This window comes from Astatotilapia calliptera, chromosome 11 (genome assembly GCF_900246225.1).
Source record: "Astatotilapia calliptera chromosome 11, fAstCal1.2, whole genome shotgun sequence".
Taxonomy (NCBI): Eukaryota; Metazoa; Chordata; class Actinopteri; order Cichliformes; family Cichlidae; genus Astatotilapia; species Astatotilapia calliptera.
In genome coordinates, this window is record NC_039312.1 from 10,817,237 (window position 1) to 10,834,362 (window position 17,126).

At 40.7% G+C, this 17,126-nt stretch overlaps 1 protein-coding gene across 2 annotated transcripts; it reads right to left on the minus strand.

The window, feature by feature from the left end:
* Positions 1-76: 76 nt before the first annotated feature.
* On the minus strand, positions 77-7,595 carry cmc1 (C-x(9)-C motif containing 1). 2 transcript variants are annotated; one of them, XR_003273849.1, is made up of 5 exons: positions 7,416-7,595; positions 6,896-6,988; positions 983-1,073; positions 537-789; positions 77-356 (listed from the first exon to the last, which is right to left on the minus strand). XR_003273849.1 is itself a non-coding variant. In XM_026185047.1 (4 exons), exons 1-4 carry the CDS (start codon positions 7,432-7,434, stop codon positions 669-671), a joined length of 324 nt encoding a protein of 107 aa, XP_026040832.1. In that variant the 5' UTR covers positions 7,435-7,595; the 3' UTR covers positions 77-668. The 2 variants fall into 2 exon arrangements, 1 of the variants encoding a protein (XP_026040832.1); XM_026185047.1 differs by having other exon boundaries at positions 77-789.
* Between the last annotated feature and the right edge of the window lie 9,531 nt (positions 7,596-17,126).

A 17,126-nucleotide genomic window follows, 5' to 3' on the forward strand; every position in this document is an offset into this window, starting at 1 on the left:
ATTTTCACCGTGCGACTCTTTAGTCCCACTGCTGAAAAATGCAAACCATCATAAAAAACACATCTTTTAAGTCTGATGGAGTTAAACAGATATTAAACCTTTATTCAGAAACATTTCATGTTGACTGCCCTTAAAATTTTCTAATATTTGCAACAATCACATGATCACACAGGGTTTTATTATTACCTCCAAGTTATAGTGTACAAATCTCCATCTCTGATTTCCATTACTTTTTTTTCTCTTCTTTTTTAAAATCAATTCCTTTGTAAGTTATTACACAACAACTTCTGCAGGTGAATTTCAAAGCTGTGGGTCCAGCCAAAGGCAACTGAGCAGATTCGTCACTCGTGCCGTCACTGCAGGAGCAATAGACACATGTTCAAGTGGTTCAACAGGTGCAAAGCATCCCTCAGTTTACAGCTGCGCACCATGTGCTGCCCTGCACTGAAACTCTTCCAGGTGGCTGCTATATCACAGTACAATCACATATTTGTGACATTCTGATCACTCTTTATGATCCAAATAATTTCACTCACCTTTCACGCATAAGCATGTAGCTTTACAAGAAATACAACCACTTGTCCATAGCACTGCCACGTAATCCTGCAGTTCTGGGCAGAGTGTAAGTCTGTGTACACTTTAAAAATAAAGCTTGTTGTGTTGTTATTTTACATGCTAGTCGGAAGTTTTTGTTTCATGTTCTTGGCTGGAATCCCCGTCCTCTCAAATTCCAGCTTCTCTCGAATGTACTCCTGCTTGCACTCTTCAAAAAACGCGGGGTCCTGGTAGCTGGTGGAACACAAAAGGTAGACCTTCATCACTCTGATAGGTTTTGAGATTACTAAGACTTTACAGGCGGCAATTCAGAGAGTCAACAGGAGTGGGAGAGAGTAGGCAAGCGTGTGTAAAAGCTACTGGCGTGATTCTGTTATAACACATGGGGAGCCACCTTTCTATATGAGTGTTGTCGCACAATACTCACTGTCGTGTCAGACATTCCTTCAGGGCTGCGTTCTCCCCTCGACACTTAAACACCATGAAGAAACCAGACTCTTTACAGCAGTGGCTGAAGGCTGGAGGGAGGGAGAGAGAGGAGTGTAGAAGTCAGAAAGGACAAATCAACAACAAAAAAAAAAGAAAAAGGGAAACTGGCTCAATGCGTACAGTAACCTCAAAGCAAAAATCACAATTAAGAGCCTACCTTTTTTTACCGCAAACAAGAAAACGAATAGCTACGAGCAAACCGAGACGGGCCCCATCTCCACGAGAAGGAACCCAGTCGGAAGTCACCCTGCCAAGCCTCTTATCAAACCGAAACCCATGTTTCCTTGTTCATATGAGGACTGAACTTAACCGTACTATCCACAGAGTGGTTATATCTGTGGTCGCACTGCTCCCACATTAGCCCTGTAACAGTCATCCCACCATCCTCAAATATACACACGTCTATGCCCCCAAGAATTAAATATAGGTAATGCTACACTGAACACGGTGCCCAGTGAGGCCTGGAGATAGACGAGGTTATTTACAATAACTGAACAAGTAAGTGGAGCTTTTCCAGAAATCAGACTAGATATTATCAGAAATGTTAAACTTAAGAATTGCTGCTAATGGTTGCAGTTTTACTAGATATGTTCAACCTTTGCTGCCTTCCTTCTTCTCTGGCCAACATCAATTGCTGGTGCCTGTGCCCGGAAAATAAAACTGGAGCCCAAAACGAGAAGCCCTTCTTCTATAAAGATGCAACAGTGACTTCATGCCCCTGTTAGTGGTATTTTCCACATTAAAGGCACTGAACAAGGTGTCGACGAGTGAGTCTTCACCTTGTTAGCAAGCTCTTTCTCGAGGCTTTAATTAAAACCGCTGCCCCTGTGTCCCCTTCAAACAGCTGACATCGTAATTACCTTCATCTGCGGCATCAGTATGGTTATCACACACTCTTTCACGAGGATGCAGACTAACTGCAAAACCAATTTAGAGAAGCAGAACTGTGCGACTAATCTAATCAAAGAGCGCCTCATCCCTGTCCCACGGCACTAATAGAGGCTGCGTTTCTGATCGCACATGAATAGTTAGGATAAGGAGACGAATCTACGAGACTGGTTTCATGCGAAAAGAGGCCCTTCTGAAGAAAAGTGTGATGCCACCTTCGCTTTGAGGTCGTTCGGTTTGCCATTTTTACCGACGCAGAAGTGGCAGTTAGTGGAAAGCAGAAGCATGAGGCTTGAACATTTCGGGAGATTTGGTACTTTAGAGGAAGATGTGGTGTAAAAAGACCTTATACATAATTAGTTATGGTAGAAAATAAATGTTAGGATCTTGAGCAGGATTTATTCATTTCTAACCGACAAACTGAAAAATCCATTCATTCATTCATTCTTGTTTCCCCACCTTTTGTCCACATTTTTGATTTTGTGATCCGGACCTTAAATTTAAGGAATTCAATTAGCAGCCAATCACTTTTCTGCAAAAACACAACAGTAATCAAAATGAACGTGTGGGGGTTGTTCAAAAACTTAAGACTCTGAAAGGCATGTGAGTCCTGACATGAATCATCAGCGTAGTAGGAAAACTCATCAGGTGAAACTACAAAAGGAGTTCTGTACAGGTCAGTGCTACATATCTGCGTGAACAACAAAGCCTACAATACACAACTGTGGGGTGTGCAGAGGCATATATGCAGATACCAATAACACAGGAAAACATACTTGTAGATTGTGTTGGTTCTTTTTTTTTTGGCACTGTCTTTGTAAAACACAATCACAGACGCGCACACACACACACAGGAGCCCAGTAGTGCAGACACAAACAGACAGAATAGATGATTGAGGGCGGAGGATGAAGGTGTGAAAATGAGTGGGACGAGAAACTTGTAATGTGAGGGGGGTTTCCACTACCCACAGCCCAGCCATGTATGTCCCATCACCTCTGTCTGCCTCCTCGTGTGAGCAGTACACCCTAGCTCATAGAAGCTGTCATCAGATTTCTAAAAACCACATAAAACCGTGACTGTCGGGCTGATGTGTTGCTGCAGTAAACGGGGCACACTGGAGCAGAGGTGTAGCCAAGTGCGTGCGTGCGTCTGTGTAGATAAAGAGGCAACTGCTGTAATGCCAATTAGCCTGCTACTCAATACCGGAAAGAAGAAGAAGTAGAAGGGTCTGATTCAAGAAGGTCAAGAGTAAAGTAAATTCCTGAGGAAGGAAAGATGCAATGTTGCAATATGACACAAAAATGGGGGCAGCAACATGCAGCGCCACATGCAGTCCCCATTTTGAAGAACAACGTTTTAATAACGCTTTAAGTTTATGCTTCCATTCCTGAAGCCTCTCTTAGACTCTTCTATCAGTCTGATGGCGTCTAATTATTTTGCTGTCATGTTTCAATGAGCTCCCCAAGGCCTGAAATATAAAGCAACATACCCCTCTCATCTGGCTTTACTTAACATAAGCAACAAGGCTAAGTGGTCACGCAAAGGTGATTATTCTCCAAAAGTTGATTCTGTTCATTGGGATGGAGCGTTTTCAGTGCGAGAAACGTTTCGTCACTCATCCAAGTGACTTCTTCAGTCTCAGCTGACTGCAGGTTTCCCCAATCTTATAAACAGTACATTTGCATAATGACTGAAACCAGCCCACTGAAGGAACAATGCGCTAGGAAGTCAGCGAAACGTTTCTCCCACTGAAGCCAAGGCAAGTTTATTTATATAGCACAATTCAACAACAAGGTGATTCAAAGTGCTTTACAGAGACATTAAAGAACAAAAACAAATAAAAAGCATGATATAAAATTGATTAAAGAAAAACCAAAAAAAAAAAAAACCCCGCTAAATCCAGATGAACAGAATAAACTTTTGGAGATTTACTTACCTGGATGATTGAGCATCCAATAAGACGAAGGTGATTATTGATATTAAGTCAGGGAGGAAAGCCAGGGTTTAACAACGAGCGCATTCACACTAAAGGTGTGGCGCTGACAGCATCTGACCAATAAAAATGGAGAGCCTGACTAGCAGGTGAATAGCTGACTTGTGGGTGTAGAAGAATTTTGACCCACTCTTCTTTGGAGAAATTTGAATTGAACTTAAGAGCCTTTAAGATTTGTTAGAGAGCACAATTCATGACTCCATCAATCGCAGTAACTCATCCAGGTGCTAAAACAGCAGCAGGCGCAGACCATGTTCGATGGCTGGTACTTTTTATGAAACGATGTGTTCATTTTTACACCAAATATAACAGGGCTCAAAAAATTAAAAGTTTAATTATGTTTCGCACAGGGCCAGGTAGGTTTGGATAGATTCCCTAACCATGTTACCACGGTGATGCACCCAAGTAAGGAATGATCGCCTTCATAAAACAGAAAACCCAATGTTAACCTTGAAGTTACTTGAACCAGCCCAAATCATGCTTCATACAGATCAATTCTGTGTAAACAATGAAACACCAATGCCCCGGCATGTCTCCTGTGCATACTGCTGAGTTGCTAAGCTAACCACTGTATAACATGAACAGCATTAACTACAACATTTTACCTCACCCTCAGTGTCTGCAATGACATCAAGTCATTTCTCTAAAAGATTGATAGATTGACACCCCTGCTTTAATGTGAACACAAACTCATTTTACACGAGGGCCACATATAGCTCACTTTGATCTTAAGTGGACCGGACAGGTGAAACTCCCTTTTCTATCAGTGCAAAGAAACTACATATTTAAATGTTTTTCTACATGATAAAGAAAAGGCTGCTGTGACATGCTGTCAGCATGAGTCTTTGGACTTAAATTGTAGGAGGAGTTGGGCTTTCTTGTCAGGGGTCATTTTTTTTGGGGGGGGGGGGGGACGCCAAAACAGTGGCCAACAGCGCTGTACGCAATGGCAGACTGGTGCCTTATTAGCAAGGAAATAAAGCAGAAAGTAGAGACTTCTGATGGGAAACTAGTCTTGAAGCACACAGGGAGATAGAGCTGTGCAGGAAGTGCGATTTTATCGTGGTGGAAGCAAGACGGCAAAAGTAAGTGAGGATTCATTAAAGTGTTTCTTTAAACATAAAGCAGGATTTTGGTCTGTTTTGCTGCCGTTCAGCTGAATTTTGTTTGGAGAGTGATGAGACCTGCGGGTTCTGGAATCTGGGAGATGTTGGCTTTCAGCACCTGACGGCATGTCCATGTACATGTCGTCGGGTGAACGGGGGGATTCACCCTTTGGTTTTACATCTTTTTTCCGAATCTATTTACCTGCTGTTTAATCGTTTAATATTTTAGCTGTTTGGTGATTGTTGAAATTGCTTTGTAAGCTTTTAGCTGAGATTTTAACATTTCTGTGGATACCACACGGGTCTATATTAAAATAACAGATCTGGTGGCAAATCCCATTAAAGCAGATGCTCTCCTTCTTGCCTCTGTTACTGGGAGCATTGCGGTTTAAGAGGTTAATTGTTTATTGCCTATTACTTTGTGTAGTATGAATGGCCATAAGGGAGGTTTTTATCAGTATGAAAAGCTGTAAAACTTTTGAAAATACAGTTAAAAGTCCAAAATTCCTGCTTGTGCTTGATTGTGGTGAGCAGCAGATCAAACAAGTTAAGAATTATAAATGGCTTCAAGCGCACATTCAGGCCTGTGAAACCCAAGATCGTTGAAATGCAGCCAGATGCTGCTCACTTCACGTTTTCACTCATTTCTTCACTTTTTCCTGACATGCTTGCATTTAAATCCAGCTTCCCTGTGTCTCTGTGTACCTGGCCTGAACCACTACACTTGCTGTCTTCAGAACTTGCCCTCCTCCTTTCTTTCATTTAACGCTATGATCCCAATCTGCCTTTGCGTGTGACTGGCTGCATGGTTTGTCCAACAAAATAAAGTCTCTCTTGACATATAAAATTGTGTTGTGGGCCACATTTTTGACAACCCTGCATTAAAAGACAAATTAAGAACAGCAATGTTACACCCTTCCCTCTTTCCAAGTATTGTAAATTTGCCATTGGTGTGAATGTATCTCTCTGTGCTAACCATCTAAAAGACTGGTGACCTACACATGGTATAACTGGGCTCTCACGCAGGGACAGCTGGGATAGGCTCCAGCCTTAAAAAAAAAGAAGAAAAAACAGAAAAAGTTTGTTGACGTGATGGATGTACAGGACACTAAGCTAATTAGCCTGTCAATGGCATATACTCAAGTCAGTGGTCAGTTATCATTGTGTTTTGTTTTTTTTACTTTGGTTTTGATAGAACTTGAGATATTTTAGGTACCTATGATCACTGTGCAGCTGAATAACTGTAGTGTCACCATGAACCAGGATATACCCAGGGCCTGAAGATAAAGCAGCTACCAGTACATCCATTGGTTACAATACATTTCTATTTTTAACCTATACCTTTCCAACTGTGGCAAATCAAAAATAATTTAGAAAAAGAAACAAACAAAGTAGACAAGTTAGACTGAATTACTTCCATTTCCATCTTACTGCCAATTGTGAAATTAGGCAAATGTTGATGTTCGCCCTCGTTTTGTTGACTAGCATCACAGTGTTATAGTTAGCAACTTGAATTTTCAAACTTTTCTAGTCAATCCCAATCAAAGCTCTGGGTACTCTGGTTCTTACTGAAGACCAAAGAAAAGTCTCTTTGAGGCACAGATTTAACCAAGATCTCTGCTTTTTTTTAAACTAAAAGCTGTTTGACATAAGGCAGTGCACAAACACACGTTTTAATGATGGCTGCTTTCTATTTGGGTTCAGTTGTATGCTGGTTGACTCTAATGGCTTACTGGAACAATTAGGTGAACTGGCATATGTTTCTTGACTGTGACAGTTCAAAACGGCCTCCTTAAAAAGTGACCCTGCTGTGTAAAGTCGATTCCTGAGCGACACTTTAGTGTGGACAGGAGAAAATCCCACCTTCAACCTTGTCAGCACAGAGCTCCTTGGCTTTCTCCCTCATCTTCTTGGGGATCAGCACATCCTTCTCCACATGCCTCAGATGGGCTTCCTCTGACACGGCAGAGCAAAGCAAAGCAAATGTGAGTATCACAAGTAAGCATCACAATAAGCATCAACCGCATCAAGCCTACTGAATATGATTTCCCTTAATTATCATAGGTGTACGTGGGAGACATGCGTGCTTGTGCTCAACTGTCGTTAAACGCGGGTTACCGCACGCAGCTAAAGGCGAGGCATGTTTAGGACCATTAACTGAGACGCTGGGCACAGAAGTTCTCCTTTATGAGTAATTAACTCAGCATTTTCCTTTAGAGTGGCGACAGCCTCTTTAAGTGCATTTAGCTAACGTTATTATAGCGTCTCAGGTCCATTACAGTTCAATACAGCCAATAAAGAACGAGCTAACTCGGACAGCTTTGATTAAAAGTATGCCACGAAATACACGAAAAGCATTTGAGAGCATTACGGACTTTAATACCTGTATTTGTTGCCTCCATTGCGATGATGTTTCTTAAAACATTACCCCCACTGAATCAATGTGACCTAGCTCGCGAACGCTCAAAACACTTCCGCTGACGTAGTATGGTGGCCTGAAAAACTGCAATTCCCAGAGTCACTCTGGGCGGAGAAGCAGGAGGCTACAGGTGACCGAGTGATGCTTACTGGTTTAGCTCCACGCTCATTTTTGTGGAAGACTGAGGAAAAGGATTTCTTATGTTTTATCATATTAAAGAGACAGTCTCAGTTACAACCTTTATTATTAGAAATATCTCTTATTCACTAATGCGATTCAGGGAATACTAGTAATGCTAATAATATTAATTGTGATTAATTGTGATTGCACCAGCCACAGTAAGTTGCCGGTCTAGATGGGAGGTGGAATCAAAACCCTTAAACAAGAAGAAAACAGAACTATATACATTTAGAGCTTCAAAACACTTATTTTTCTGTTTTATTTTCTTTCTTTTCGTTATAAATGATGAAACGAAAGCTTTTACGTTCTCTGTTTTTTCACAAATTGAAGTTATTGGGAGTGTGAAGCTCCATGTAAGTGCTCTTTGTAAACAACGGTGTGCAAGTTATATCATGCAGAAAAAACATTTATTTATGTAATGTGCTGGTTTTTAGGAATTAATCATATGATGATATTAAATGTTTACATTTTACAACTAATTACGTAATTAACATTTTGCACTGTAAAAATAAATTTCACTTTCTTTTAGACCCTAATGCGACCACAGATCATAAACATTAAAACTCCATAAGCCTGTCAAAAAGCCATATACAGTTATGGTAAAAATACAGTAAGTTTTTACATTTCTAAACATATTAAATATAATTCGGTCCTTAACAGGTCTTAAATGAGGTAAATGCAACCCCAAATGAACTACAACACGTAGCATATTACACTGTGTCATTATTTATTTAACAAAAATTGAAACAAAATTAAGATGCAGTCGCTTCTTTTTTCCTGTGAAACCCTTACTACCTCCATGGAGGGTAATTAAATGCACTTCACTAACTGATCATAAACAAGTGCAAGCACCTCTTTTAACAGCAGTTTTGGCAGTTTTTTTCGCCAGGTGTGTTTTCACACATTAGAAAGGAGAAAAGATATCGGTAATGATTTTAGTAACAGTTACTGCTCATAAATCTGGGAAGGGTTATAAGGCTGTTTCTAATCATCTGTCCTTCACTCTGCAGTGAGAAAGATTACTCACAAGTGGAAAACACTATCTTCTCAGATATAGATGTCCCAGCAAATTCATCCCAAGATCACACAATGCAATGCTGAGAGAAACTGCAAAAAAACCCAAACCCCAAGAGCTATATCTCAGACTCTATAGTCCTCAGTCAGCATGCTAAATTGCATGCTAAGTTCATGACAGCACAATTAAAAAAAGACTGAACAAGTATGGTTTGTTTTGAAGGCTTGCCAGGAGAAAGCCTCTTCTCTCTAAAAATAACATGGCAGCGCAGTTTGGCTTTTCAAAATTGCATCTGAACAAACCACAACAATGGCCTTTGGACAGAAAAAGTGGAGTTGTTTGGCCGTAATGCACAGTACCATGTTTGGTGAAAACCAAATACAGCACAACAGCACTAACACCTCATACCAACTGTCAGCATGGTGGTGGAGGGTGATGATTTAAGCTTGTTTTGTAGTCACCCGGGCACCTTGCAGTCACTGAGTCAAGCAGGAACTCCTCTGCATACCAAAGTATACCAAAAACTCAAATCTGAGGTCATCTGCCTGACAGTGAAAACTTAGCCAAAATTAATTCATGCAACAGAAAAATGATTGCAAGCACATCAGCAAATCTATTACAGACTAGTTGAAAAAGAAAAGAATCAAGATGTTGCCAGATTGAAATGCTGTACATAAGCAAATGCTGGCAAACTTCAGTGAACTGCAGCAAAAAATGGACCAAAATTTCCCCGCAGTGAAGTGAGAGACAGAGAAAGTCATATAGAAAACATATTTCCAGTTATTCCTGCTGAAAGTGTTACTACGCGAATTTGAATCATGGAGTGTGTTTAGTTTTTTTTACACACTGATTCTACAGTTTTGCTTACTTTTTGTTGAAAAAGCAATGGCACTGTGCAATATGTATAAAAATGGCCTAGTTTCTTTTAACCTGCCTGTATAGTGGTGTCTTTTTTTCATGTGTCTAATCTCCTTTTTTGGATCACACAAACAAAAGACTTTTACAGGGATGTCATTGCAATGACTATTTTCAGAGTAACACCTGTACTTCCCCTTGTGTCAACTTTGAAAAGGGCGTATTCAGGTTTAAAAAATGATTATGAAATAACTGTAGAAACACCTTCGGATAAACGTCCCAGTTTGTCTGATGACTGTCTTCCAAATAAAGTAGGTTAAGAGGCTGAAGCTGTAAAAACCGTACTATTATGTAAGCTATGTTGCATCAAATACAATTACATTGTTAGTTTTGTGTGTTTTAACTGCCAGGGCTTTTTTCTGTACTCTCAAACTATGTACAGTGGCTACACATTTTTAATGCAAGCAGTAAGACTTGTTTTTAAAACAATATTTGTACCATGTGGCAATTGTGAAATAAAATCATAGCAAAATCATTGAAAAACGACTCCTGAAAGTCAGCATCCAACCACAGTGTATCTGTACCTGAACCACAGCCTGTGTGTTGCGCACAGTAAGCCTGACCACAGTCAGCTGTGCAGCGGATCGGCTGTCTGGATCCCATGCAAAGAAGGCCCACCTGTTCAATCAAAGAAACAGGTACCCAGCTCACAGACATATACACACCTTTAAGAAAAAGACAGTCTTCACACATACAGACTACGATAAGAAACAGGTGTGAACTACCCACCTCCACATCCAAACCACACAGACACACACCCAGTGCACCTTTACAGCTCACACTCACCCACACACCACCACCGCCAGAGGCGATATAGTGAATCTCTAGCCCGTCTGCCTGTAGTTCTCACGACTCTCTGACCTTACACCGGTAAAGCTGTCGCTTTCCTCTGTGGAGAAAAACAGCCTTTTCATCTGAAAATCAAAGACCAGAAAGAGCAAATCTATGATTTCTACAAGCACAAAAAACCCACTCCTTTAACAAAAAGAGACCACAGGCCATCACCTGTATGCACACGTGTACATGCTTTTTATTTCATTTTCTTGAACCTTGAACTTAAACGAACAGATGGATATACACACCTCCAAGTCCAGACAGCACACTCTTCTGTTTCTACCCCTTCTCACACCAGGTGGGCATCTGCAGATTTTAATATCAGCAGAGCTCCTCCAATATGCAACATTCGCCAAATTTCCACAGCAGGGCCAAATGGGCCTCATACGAATGATTGCACAACCACTGAAGCAAATATGATAAAAATGATATTTTAATATCGCTTGAATTCTTGACAAATACAAGAGCTTTATGTGGTACGTGTCATCCTGCAAAACTGTTTTGAAAAAAAAAGTAATGTAAGTCTACAATATACAAATATTTGATATTTATGAGCACTCAACAGCTTTCTGACCAAAATCTTTTTTTTCCCGTGATAAATCAGATATCTCTATGAAAGCTTGATTTTCACTGTAGAAACAAATATAAAACAATGTTTGTTTTTCATCTCTATACAGTGTGTGGCTGTTTTACTATGATCCTAGTGCTGGCTGTACCTAAACGGGCCAAGACCACGTATGGTGCATACTTTGAATTTTTCAGGTTGAGTGGTTTCCTTCTGACTCCATGTTTTTTTTTGTTTGTTTTTTAATGTTACCAATAGTGGTTTGGCTGCATTCACTATTTAATACAAGGAAGGGAAAAGACAGCTAATGCAGAGGTGCTTAACGATATTTCTTTTTCTTATAGGCTGTATTTAAAAAAAGAAAAGTGGTATTGTGCCAAAAGTACCTACATACTTTTACAAATCTACTTCCTAATTTACTTTGTGAAAGAGTCCCTGGTTCCCCTTTTCTATCAGTGGGTTTTATTTTTTTTCTTGTGAAAAAAGCGGTTGTGGTAAAACACACGTACAAAGTACATATAATGTACTGTTTGTGGACTGGTTACACACTGGAACATTAACTTTAAGAGAACTCCTAATTACATGAAAAATATTTGTTGTCCTGGCTTCTAATTAACTCACTGCTATGGGCCCACATGTTTTTGTTCTGTTATGTGAGAGAGTATTTGTTGTCGGAGATGTCAACAAATCTTTCTTGATGTGGCTTAAACGCATATGAAATTCTACGTTCGAGGAATTTCAAAAACATGAAATATAAAAAAAACATAGAAATTGAATCCTGAACAAGTCCAGTTGGCTCCATAGAGGAAAGCGCTACTACCCCAAGTAGCGTGCTGACTGATATGGCAGGGACATGGCCTCCCAACACTGATCCAATATTACCCAAACAGCAGGGCCCCATGAACCTGGCAGAAGGAGGTTAGCAAAGTTAAACCCTCTTACGACATGCCTCACTGCTCAGGGCCAACCACCAGCTCCTCCAACTGTCCACTGACGGCCACAAAACAAGGCCCCTGTCAGAGAATGTTAAAGGGTCATTGATCTGTAGAAAAGCAATTATTGTAGTGTTTGAACTTTTTTTATTTGTGAAATGGAGCCATTTAACACACGGATATTAATGGAGTGTAATGGCAACAAAGAATTTAATACTTTGACAGCAACAACAATCAGGAACGGTTCCAAATTCATTTAAGGGAGAATATAAATAATAACAATATAAACGTGAATACAATCACAAACCTATAACTAACTGTTATAGGAATTTTGATGTGCATATTTAAAAATCTGTACTGTACATATATAGCGTGTTTTCCTAAAGTCTGCTCTTCTCTGCGGTGCAGAGCCACAGCAAGGAGTAGGAGGCGTGTTCTCATTTCCTCCGTCTGCTCGCCTGCTCCCATCTCCACTCCTTCGACTTCCAAGACATCGCTCAGCCGGCAGATGGGGTGTGGAGATGAGATTTTAGAGAGTGTTTAAGCCCAAGCCGCGGGGAGCCTCTTCAGGGTCGATAGAGAGCACATAATCCAACGGCTCGGGTGAGGGGATTACAAACCTACAGGCAGACTTCTGCTGTTGAGTCCTGCTGTGGGGCACCTTCCACAGGTCACCCCTGTGACATTTGGCTCCAGCAATTATTGTCAATGTCAACTAAACATCATTATATTAGGATGACTCCCTCCAGGATAGCTTCACCTTTCCTGACTTCTAGTCATTGCTGCTAATATATTGGACTCAGTATTTTTGCAGAAATAAAGACTGAGAAACAAATTGATTAATTGAGTAATTTGTAAACTGTCCATGCCTGTTATCCAGACTATATGTATGTATGTATGCCTGGATAACAGGTTAATGCATATCAGGCCTACAGGTATGGAGAATTACTAGCATATTGTTTGTAAATGAACGTTCACATAACTTACACAATCCAATACAGTGTCCAATCAAATTGAAACAAAAAAGTAAAAGAAAAGATCCACGATTCTTTTCCTGCAGCATAACAATATTTAAGTAAAACAGAAAGCCTTTTTATTTTACCTTGGCTCTAGTTGTGTTGGCACCACCCGAGCAATGTCAGGATGCATTTCCTCTCAAGCAAGTGAAGGGGTCTGCCACTGTGCCACAATCTGCACCCGCTTCTCAGGCAGGCTAAACCCTTTGACACCACAGTTTTTAATTAAAATTACATTAGGAGTAATCAGCCAGAAGAGTTGGGGATGGAGGTTAGAGGGACTGAGGGAGGGGCAGGTGAGCGGAGGAAGGGCTACAGATGGATGGTGAAGGAGCAGAGTGTCATCCTAAACCAGCGATCTCTGCCGCCAGGTCAGCAAAGGCGTCGCTGTTGCCCTGTCTGCTTCATCTCTCTTATACTTCTAATAAACACTTTAAACAAAAGAGGTGACGACGGGAGAAAAAAAGACCCGTCGGCCCTTGTTTTGCATAACAGTGCTGTAGTGAAGCACATCACATGTGGTGAATACAACATTTGATAGCTGATACTTCAGTCCTGTCCATTTGTAAAGTGAAATTGTTGAAAGTTTTTTCCCCCCCTTTTCTTTTCCATTACAGGAGACACATCTGGCTTTTTCACTGCATCTGTAAAGGGGGAAGACCGAATGTTAATATGGCTTCCAGGAGAGGGCTGAAGAGAGAAGGGTACAAAGACCCCATTCGTTCTCGCTTGAGGACCTCTCACCAAGATAATTATAAGCTTTATAAAAGTACACAGCAAAAAATAGAAGAAACTCACCAAAAGAATGGATAGACGGGAAAAAGAAAATTACTTTTCCCCTCTGCCTTCGCTTTATGCCCCTTTTAACAAGAGACGAGACGGCAATGGATGAAGGAGGCCTTCTTCAGGAGGCATCCTGTGGCTTTTTGCGGCGAGGCAAAGAGGAACGAGGGAAAGCTCTTCTCTTGTTTCTTCCATTCATTAAGCCAGCACACCTTTGACCATTCTACAATGACCAAAGTTTTCCCTCATCTCACGGTCCATCTTGATAAAAAAGACGGAGAGGACAGACACGAGGACGAGGAGGGGAGCAGAAAAGCAGACCACACTATTTGAATAGGAGTTTGGTATAGAATCCACTAGCACTAAACAACACCAAAGAGAACATCTTGTCTTTTGATGAAGTTTTTTTTTTTTTTTTTCCTCCATCTCCCTTTCCTTTCTCTGTTCCTTTTTTCCCCCTCAAATATGATCCTCTCTGGGCTTCTGCACCCACATTGCCTACACTGCGCTGAGTGTCTGAATGCAGTTAATTATCTAAAAGGAAAAGTTTGTACCTGTTGAAAAGCTATCCTTGGCTGCTCGGCTTGTTAATGCCAACAAAAAGCAGCCATAACGGATGGTCAGAGGACACCACATGCTGCGGAGAGCCTTTCAGACATGTCCCTAATAAGAATGCAGTGGTGAGAGCTCCTTTGAATGCACGCAGGGGAGAGAAAGATAGGCAAGAAGGAGAAAAGAAAAGAGAGGGGGGAGGAAAAAAACATCTTTTACCTCTCCGTCTATAATTACTCCAAATGAAGAATAGGCTGAAGAAATGGCCAGGGAGACTTTCCATTATGATGGGGGGAAAAAAACCATCAAGCAGAGAAGCCAAAGCAAAAGATCGATAGTTTTTTAATGGAGAGAAGAAAGAGAAGTTTTTGTAACATCTCATAAGTAAGCATGTATGTGTGCTAGCGTGTGTGCGTGCGTGCAAGCAAGTGTGTTTGTGTGTACGCTCGAGGTAAAAAAGAAAAAGAAAAATCCCATTTGTGACTTCTAAATGCACAAAAGCACCGTCTGGACTCTTAAAAAGAGAAGCATTATGTCATCACGCTATCAGCCCCATAGTTAATATTCCTCAGTATCCTGCAGATCCAGTCTTAATCTTTGTATGCATGCACGGACTGGAAACTTACAGAAATGAATACTTGAGGGTGAGTCGTCAACATCAGAGAGAGACGTTGCCTGTCGGGGCTGACAGCTGCCTTTGATCTGCTGACCTGGGAGGAAGTATCATCTTGTGCTGTTAATGGCCTCTAAATGTTTTCACACTTTCACAGGGAGACTCGATTAGTGGTGAAAGTGGGGCCACAGTATTCGTCCCGTCATCGGGACCTCATCTTTGCACTTTATATTAATACACAAATATGCACAGTAGTGACACAATGAAGCGGACATGGTGTTGCATAAAGCAGAAGTATGTACGGAAAAAGGAGGGGTTAAAACATGGGCCAGGTTTTAGAAGTATTGGCGATTTTGGATCCGGGTCCAAATTACTGTGATTTTTAAAAGAAACCCTTTTTTTCTTCTTTTTTTACTTTTAACTCTTTTGACTTGACTTGTTAGTCAGTGACAGTTAAAACTTGCTTAATCCTCAGAAGATCCAAATGCACTGCCTCTCTGGTAGCCTAATTTTCTCAGCTGCTTTGCCACCAGCAGAGTATGAGTGGGCTATTTTTGAGATTTTTGTTTGTCGATGATCTGCTGTAAGAGGGTGACTAGCACTGAAGGTTTGGGAGCAATTGACAGTGCTTTTATAGGATCAGAAGGTGTGTGTAAGTCTGTAATAAATTACACCAAAATTGGTGAAAAACACACTTCGCAAAGGATGATGCAAATTAGGAACCTATCTAAAAACAGTATGTTTATTCAATATAGGCTCGTTGTTTCCACGCCGTGCGTGCACGCATTAGAAGGGGACGAGAGTGGGGGTTTAGAAGCACACAGGCCTCACGCGGGGTAGGTGCTAAAATATACAGTGAGAAAAACTCAGAAATTGTGACAGCTGAACAGCAGAGAGGAAAGGGGAGGGCGGACAAAACCAATCTAGTTTTACTTTCAGTATTGATACGTAGAATATTATCATTGGGGAAACAAATATATGTACTGAGATAAAGAAAATGTGAAAAGTTCTTTGCTGATTTTTATTTCAGCCGGTGTTTTTCATCATTTTTCATCATCATCATCATTTTTACTTCTGAAATAATCAGAGCAAAAATATAAGGATGTGGCAAAATATGTACAGCAAGTGTTTGTCTTTTATGGTGCCGTGAAAAATTTTACTGACATCACCAACGGGAAGCTTTTTCCTCTAAAATACAGCTGAAGTAAGCACACACTCACACATACACACACACAGCACGGGGAGCAAGGAAGCAGCCTCTCAATTATCAACCTCTCCTTGACGCTCTCGACACCTCATGTTTCTCTGTTAATGACTGGATTAAAGCTCTGATTAAGATGCACTTAACCCATAAACAGCAGCTCCCATTCACAAATCATTAAAAAGCCAATTAAAGCAAGCCCAAACCTCAATTAAGACTGACGAAGGCCAGATAATATTAGAGGGGTAAGCCCCTTTCCACTGTATTGAACAGGGGCTAGGAATGTGTGTTACTTTAGGTCGTGGTAAAAATTTGGTTTAGAACATAACTCCATTATGTGATCCTTGGTTTATAATGCTCCTGTTCAGCTAAGAGGAGCAATGCTTGCTGCCCCCCCCCCCCCCCCCCCCCCCGTGGACAGAGAAGGCTGATTAAAGTGAAGAATATTGCTCTAGAAGTAAGAACATGCTGTACAAACGCCGCTTTCTGCATATATTTGAACATATTTTGTGAATTTCAGTGCTTTCAATTTTGAATTGTGTTTCAATTTCATGAATAATTTACACTGATTTGTCATTAAACTGTCTAGTGCTAGTGATTCTTTATTGTGTGCTAAAGTCCGTAACAAGTGGTTTTAATAAAAAATCTGGAGATTTCCAAGATATGGCAAATTTCCAACTTTGGATTTGTCAAGTTGAAAAAAAAAAACGGATAAAGAGGGCTGAAGGTAAATGCAAAAGATCTACAAATCACCCCCAATCTAATTATTACCTTCTTAGTTTTGATCCTTTGTGGTGGTAAACAAGGAATTCTAAGTCACACATGCAGTTTTGTTCCTAGCTGTTACCAATTCCGAGGTTCATTTCTACTTCCAAACTTCTAAACAAAGCCGATTAATTAACTCTCAGGATTATACCTCTGAACCATAAAGAGCTCACAAATTACCTTGGGGGAAGTGATTACAACCATGGAAAACAATAAATCAATCAATGAATCTAATGAAGCCTGCGTGCCGTCGCTGGCATTTCGCCCTTACTCCCAGTCATCTGTGGAATAACAATGGGAAAGA

Bases quoted from the DNA above. Each gene is read 5' to 3' on its own strand.
- cmc1 (XM_026185047.1), bottom strand. The intron at 1,074-6,895 runs GTGGGATTTTCT...CCCTCCCTCCAG, and splicing joins CTGTGCTGACAAGGTTGAAG to CCTTCAGCCACTGCTGTAAA. The intron at 790-982 runs GTGAGTATTGTG...GTGTTCCACCAG, and splicing joins AAGGAATGTCTGACACGACA to CTACCAGGACCCCGCGTTTT.